General features: G+C 58.0%; 1 protein-coding gene across 1 annotated transcript; it reads right to left on the bottom strand.

Annotated features, from left to right (window-relative positions):
* Positions 1-459: 459 nt before the first annotated feature.
* LOC112617126 (homeobox protein engrailed-1) lies at positions 460-6,474 on the bottom strand. The gene is made up of 2 exons (XM_025373855.1): positions 4,574-6,474; positions 460-1,560 (listed from the first exon to the last, which is right to left on the bottom strand). Exons 1-2 carry the CDS (start codon positions 5,442-5,444, stop codon positions 1,244-1,246), a joined length of 1,188 nt encoding a protein of 395 aa, XP_025229640.1. The 5' UTR covers positions 5,445-6,474; the 3' UTR covers positions 460-1,243.
* Between the last annotated feature and the right edge of the window lie 200 nt (positions 6,475-6,674).

The following is a 6,674-nucleotide window of genomic DNA, read 5'->3' as shown; positions in this document are numbered from 1 at the left end:
GCGGGCTGTTGGGTAGGGAGGAAGGCAGGCCCCCTTCTATCTCTGGATGAAAAAAATCTGCAGCAAAACCTGCACCAGAGGGAATAAAAGAAAAAAAGAAAAAGAAAAGTGCAGGTTGGAGTGAAGAGCAGGCTGTACAGGAGGAAGCCGCTGCTGGGCTGGGCCTGGACCGGTGCGGGGAGCTGCCCGGCAATCCGGGCAGCATTTCCGAAGCCAGGACTGGGTTTGCCGGCCTTTGAGTTCCCTTGAACGCAATCGGAAACCAGGCGTGTCCCGCCAGACCCTTCAGACCCAGGCCAAATCCGAATCTGGGCCGTGCTTCCCCTTCGCCCCTGCATTGGTTGTGCGGTGATCGCAAGGCCCCGCCGGCTCCCGGCCCGGCGTGCGCAGGGGCGCTGAGACGCTGTGTGCTCTGACCCACGCCCTTCCCGAGCCCGCAAACAGGAGGGCCGCCAGCGCTCGTGAGCACAGTGTACACTTTATTTCAGACTACAGGTTTCTGAACATAATAAAATCTTTGGCTTGTAGCGGCGGTTCAGTCTCGCAGTCTGTGGGGTCGTATTTCTCAACAAGTCTTCGGAAAACGAAAGGGGGGCAGAACAGACAGACCGACAGAAGGGGCCCAGGAGGTGGGGGAGAGGAGGTGGGCAGACACGCAAGGAAACACACTCACGCACACAAAGAAAAGTCCCAGAGAAACCAGGGCCAGCGATGCGGGTCGGGAGGCACCGGAGAAGCAATGACATTCAAATGAAAAAGGCAACGAAAACGAAACTGGGCCGGGGGCAGCGAGGCAGAGGGGGAGGGGATAAAATAATTATAATAATTATAATAATTATAACAATAATAATAAAGGAGATTAATAAAAATGTCCAGCAAATAGAGATCGCTACACGTATGTGTTTTCCTTACCTGAAATTAAATATATACAAGGTCGTAAGCGGTTTGGCTAGATAGAGCTTTAAGGAGTTCGCAGTTTCGTCCCTTATACTGTGAATAGAGAATAGATCTTATTTTTCGATAGCACCTGTCCGAGTCTTTCTCCCTTTTCAAAAATGCTGCGTTTCAACGTCATTGTCCATTCTGAGGCTCTCTTTCTGTCTCGCTCGCTCTTTTCCCTTCGCTCCCTCCCTCCTTTGAGCAGATGCTTTCTCCCCCAGCGAGGGGCCGGGAGGCGACGGCGGCGGTGCCGGGAGGGGGCGCGGGCACGGCGGCCTGACCGCGCGGCCCCGGCCGGTGGCGTCTACTCGCTCTCGTCTTTGTCCTGGACCGTGGTGGTGGAGTGGTTGTACAGTCCCTGGGCCATGAGGTGCAGCGCCAAGCCGTTCTTAATGCCTGTGGCTTTCTTGATCTTGGCGCGCTTGTTCTGGAACCAGATCTTGATCTGGGACTCGTTGAGGCTGAGCTCCTGGGCCAGGGTCTGCCGCCGCTGCTCCGTGATGTAGCGGTTTGCCTGGAACTCCGCCTTGAGTCTCTGCAGCTGCTCGGCGGTGAACGCCGTCCGCGGCCGCTTGTCCTCCTTCTCGTTCTTCTTCTTCTTCAGCTTCCTGGTGCGCGGACCTGCAGCGGCGGAGAGGGCCGGAGTGGGGGTGGGGGTGGGGACGGAGGGCAGAAGGGAGGGGGGAGAGGGCAAAGGAAGCGGTGAGAATTGCATTGCCGAGCTGGGCCGCGAGCCCCGCGCTTCCGGGGCCATCTCGGAGGCTCTGCTGAACCCCTGGCTCCCTCCCGCCGGCCAATCCCTCGATCAAAGTGCCCCTCGCCAGACCACTGCGGTCTCCGGGTTCCCTTTGGGAGGGCAAAGGGTGAAGGAAAGCTGGTTGAGGTTGTAGGTGCACCCCACACCCCAATTCTCACAGGACAGTCAGGGACAGACCGAAATCACAGAATTTTCCGGCCAAGAAGGAAAGAATCCAAGATGACCAGATATTTGGAGCTCATCTGGCCCAGCCCAGAGTTGGGGGTCAGGGGCCTGCTGTCCTTACAGCCCTGGAATAGATAGGACTAGGGCAGTGAGGGCAGGCCCTGGGGGAGTCACCAGCCTACAGACTAATCCTCCTCTCCTCCACAAGAATCGTACCTACAGGAGAACCTACAATAAGACACCATCTGCTTGTAGCTATTGACCCCAGAAAACAACGGGATAGTGAGCGGGCTGGGAGAAGGCTGCTCAGCTCCAAAGTATTTGGTGTCTACCTGTGCAACCCCCCGCCCCCCCCTCCCACCTCCTTGCCTTCTTTCTCTTTGGCCTAAAGGAAGCCTTTTCTAGTGTCTCAGGGATACAGGGACCACCCCTTCTCTGAAGGAGAAGAAAAGGCCCTCATCCATCCTCATGACCCTGGCCCCTGGGTTTTCAGCCTTGCCCCTTGGATCCTCTAACGGGCTGTGTGGGGTAGGGTCTCCCTTATCTGGGTCTTCCTTATCTCCCCTTTGAGCCGCTGCAATTTCAGGATTTAAAACTCCTGAATAACAAAAACAAGCCAGATTGGCTTTCTCTGCCTACTGATGACATCTGCAAGGAGACTGCGGCCCCTTCCCCCATCCATGAGCAAAAAGAAGCAGAGGAAGGGAGACAGGGACAATCCAGAAAAAAAAAAAAGTGCTTTGACCGCCAGATAGGAATGGGAAGGGGCCACAGGAAACCTCCTTAGGAAGGTGAAGTTCCCTTCAAATACTAGTCTGGGAGGAGGGCCCGCTGAGAAGGGAAGGAAGGAAAGCGGGAAAACCAGGAGAGGATTGAACTGTTCGTGTGTGCCTCAAAAGCCTGCACCTCTGCCCACCCGCTTCCACACCCAAGTCTTCTGGCATTTACTTGCTGGGTCCTGCCTTGGATAAGGTAGCTTGCTGAACCAAGTTAAGTCCCTGTCAGGCCTGTTCACCTCTAAAACTGTCTGGAAAGAAGGATCTTTGCCGGCATATCCAAACCTAGCTACAGAGAGGCAAGCTGGGCAGCCTACTCCTGGGGCAGGCAAGAGCCTGGGGTAACCAGTTGTCCTATGACAAAGAGTCCAGGCCTAGCATACTGCAGCGACTCAGATCTGGGTCGAGGCTCATCCCCTCCTCCCCCAACTGCCCAAGCAGGAGAAGGAGCTGGTCCCCTACCTACCCAGGCCCATAAGAAGGAAAGTGGCCAAGAACAAAGCCAAGGCCCTCTCCAGAGCAGAACTGGGGTTTAGATTCGTAATTAGCTGAGCGGGGAGAAATAGCCCAGGAAATGCGCACAACCCCAAAAAGGCACCACTGCGCGTTGTGCATCCGGGACATGTTGAAGTGTTGTTGTATGCGTGTGCGGAGGCACGGACTCTTGTAATAAAATCGTAGTCTCCCGGCCAGCCCAAGCCGTGCAGCCTGACAGCTCAATCACTCTATCCATCAGGCGAGTCAATCAAAGCAGCTTTTCGGAGGTTCAGGGAGCCCGACGTGTCAATAACGGGGCTAGAGATGGCGGGAGCTGATAGTGCGCATCGATCCGCGCCCGGCCGGCAGCGCTGGGGCGGCGAGAGATCAGCCAGAGGAAAGCGGCGCGTGGCTACGTTGTTCCCGGCCCCCTGCCGGACCGGGCGCCTGGAGTGCTGATCTTGGGCCAAAGCTTCTGCTGCTCTCCCAGACACTGCGGGCCTGGGCGTCGGGCAGGCCTTGGCCTCCTGTTCCGGAGCCCAGCTCAGGTCTCCTCCTCGGGTTCGCCAAGCGCGAGGGGCACACGGAAATGCAGTGGAAGGAAAGCCGAGAAAAACAGGATGCCAGAAATCTGCTAACTGCTGGATGTGCTGGTGAAAAAAGTAAAGTGCCAGGCGGGGAGGATGTGGGAGCCGTTCTGCGGAGAAGCTACGGAGGAAACTGGCTCTCATACCCTTGGCCCGGCTTTCTGACCTGAGCCTGACCTGTTTTCTCTCCTCTCCCACTGTTTGTCAGTTCCAGAAAACCAGAGGCTGCCAGCACCCACCTTTTTGGCAACTGCCTTTCCCTGGATTCTACCCACCCGGGTCAGACTCTTCGCTACCCGACCAGGGGAGAGGGACGGCTTTCAGACGCTTTCCTCCCTGTCTTCCTGTGTGTCCCCATATTTATCAGTGTAAACGGTCACTCCGCAGAAAATATCAAGATGGTGTTTGTGTTTGTAAGGACACACTGTGAATATAATTTTTCTGAACAAGGCCTTCTCTGGTCCAATCTGGCCCCCGGACGATCCGGCTGGTGGGATTTCAGACACACATCACTAGGCCCACCTTCCTGCCATATCTAAACACCCTGGAAACAAAATCATTGACTGTGTACTTTTCCTAAGAATAATAAAGATAAAAGACAAAGAAGGCCCCAGGGATTCAGAGTTCAAAACCAAAGAATCGAGACTCGAGCCTCCTGTGCCACGAGCTGTAGCTTCTCGGGTGGTGGCCGCAGAGGCCAGGATCGCATAGCTGGGTGAACATTCGGTTGCGGCTGGAACTGGGGTGAGGAAGCAGGCGTGAGAGACTGGAGTACCCGAGGCCGGGTTTGCTCTCCCTAGCGCCGCAGCTTGGCGTTCTGGGGCGGTCCGCGAGGCCAGAAAGCATGGCGCAGCCCGGAGTTGGGTACTCACCGGAGGATGGACGATCCGAATAACGTGTGCAGTAGACCCAGGCGGGCCATACGAGAGGCTGCTGCGAGTCAGTTTTGACCACGGGCCCGCCGTTGGCTGAGCCCATAAGTAGGATGGCGGGGTTGCCGTGCTCCGGGTATTTGGTGCCCTGCGCTCCTGGGCTCCCCGCGCCGCCTCCACTGCCGCCGCCGCCGCTGTCCGAGGGCTTGGCTGCTGCGGCCGCCGCCGCCGCCGCTGCCACTGCCGCCGCGGCCGCTGCCGCCGCCGCCGCCGCCGCAGCTGGGTTCCCAGCTTTAGACGCGCCCGCGCCGGCGGCGGCTGGCTGGGAGCCGTCGGGTGGGCCACAGTTCGCGTCCGGGGCGCACAGGAGCGAGGCAGCGCCTGGCGCCCGGGTGCCCAACGGGTGGACAGGGTCTCTACCTGCGCCAGTCTGGCCTCTGTCACGCTCGACCCGGCCTCCTCCTCCTGCGCCTCCTCTGGCCGCCGCAGCCACCAGAAGCTGCGGTGGCGGCTGCTCCTTTTTGCAGCCGAAGTCCGGCCTCAGGATGTTGTCGATGAAAAAGTTGGTGGTGCGGTGCAGCTGGGCCGCTGGCTGCGGCTGGTGAGCAGGCGCCGCGAGATGCTGAGGCGGCGGGGGCGGGGGGTGTGGGGGGAGGTGCGGGTGGTGGGCCAGGGGCGGCAGGCAAGGCGCTGCGGGCGGCGAGGGGGGCGCGGGCTGCGGGGACACGGGCACGCTGTCTCCATCGCTGCCGCTGCTGCCGCTGGCGCCCGGACTGAGGCTCAGGCTGAGGCCGCCCGGGGTCGCCGCCGCCGCCGCCGCGCCGAGGCCCGAGTCTCGCTGACTTTTAGGTTCCGGCTGCTGTTCTTCCATGCTCGGCCGCCCCGCCGCCCCGGCCGCCGCGCCGGCCCCCGCCCCCACCGCCTCGCTCCCCACCCCACTTTGCCAGCGGCCCGTGGGGGTGCGCAGAGGAAGGAGGCAGGCGAAGCCCCAGCGAAGGCACGGGCGGGTGCAGGAAAAAATCTCAGGCGTCTGGCCTGGATCGCTCGCTCTTATCTAGCAGATAGATCTCGCTGTCTCTCCCTCTCTAATTTGTAGACATCCAGATATGGAGACACTTGGCTATTTCTTTTTTCTTTCTGCAACCAGATTCAATGATTTGATTTAAATGGGGAGTAAGCCACGGCCAAAAAAAAAAAAAAAAAATGAAGGAAAAAAAGAAAAAAGGAAAAAGAAAGCAAGAAAAAAAGAAAAAAAGCTCCAATAATTTTTTTTCTTAAAGGGAAAAAAATAGTATTTAAAGTCTAGCCATCTTCCTAGGCAGTAGTGAGGGATTTGACTTCCCCGAGTGTCACGCTCAGCTGTGCCCAGAGCGTGAGGCTGGCAGCGCCTTTAATCGCCTTTGCTTTTTTTGCAGGGAGAGCGCGTCTCCGCCAGCGCCGGGCTGGGTTTTTTTTTTTTTTTTTTTTTTTTTTTTTTTTTTTTTTTCAAATCTCTGACAGCTAGGATCTTTGCACAAACTCTCTCGCTTAAAAAAAAAAAATCACCCAGGCACACTTTTTGCCTTCAAACCGGAAGCACGTGAGTCAGGGCCGCACGTGTGCGGAGCCAATGGCGAGCCGGGACTCGCGCTGACACTCGGGCCTCGGCCCAATGGGTGCGCGCGGGACTTTGCGGATAAATAATCCGGGGGCGTCAGCCACGGGCGGAGAGGGGGCGCCGCGGCGCTGGCCTTATGCGTCGGGTCCGCCCTCCCCCACCCGCGCCCCTCCCCCTCCTTCAGGCCGGGACCGAGGAGGGGGCAGAAGAAACCCGGGAGGGGTGGATTTTGGGATGTAGGCAAATGGAGAAGCAACTCCATAAACAACTTGTTGGAGAAACGCAGGATTATGGGTCTGTGCGCGCCGGGAGCAGGGGCAGTAGGCAGGAGCCTGGCTGTTTTACACCCCCACGCCTAAGAACCTCAGCTTTTTATTTTCTCCTCTCTCTCTGGTTGCTGTTATGAAGGATGAGTGGTTGTTGTCACTGCCGGTTTGTGTGTTTGTGGGTAGGTGTGGGTTTGGGTGTGTGTAGTGGAGGGAGGGGGAGTGAGACAAGGATGTC

Source organism: Theropithecus gelada, unplaced genomic scaffold (assembly GCF_003255815.1).
Source record: "Theropithecus gelada isolate Dixy unplaced genomic scaffold, Tgel_1.0 HiC_scaffold_15883, whole genome shotgun sequence".
NCBI lineage: Eukaryota > Metazoa > Chordata > Mammalia > Primates > Cercopithecidae > Theropithecus > Theropithecus gelada.
This window is presented reverse-complemented; position numbering and strand designations above follow the sequence as displayed.

Excerpts from the sequence above, each read along its gene's own strand:
- LOC112617126 (XM_025373855.1), bottom strand. The coding sequence starts at position 5,444 with ATGGAAGAACAGCAGCCGGAACCTAAAAGTCAGCGAGACTCGGGCCTC. Across the intron at positions 1,561-4,573 it reads TTCGGATCGTCCATCCTCCG|GTCCGCGCACCAGGAAGCTG; the intron begins GTGAGTACCCAA and ends CCGCCGCTGCAG.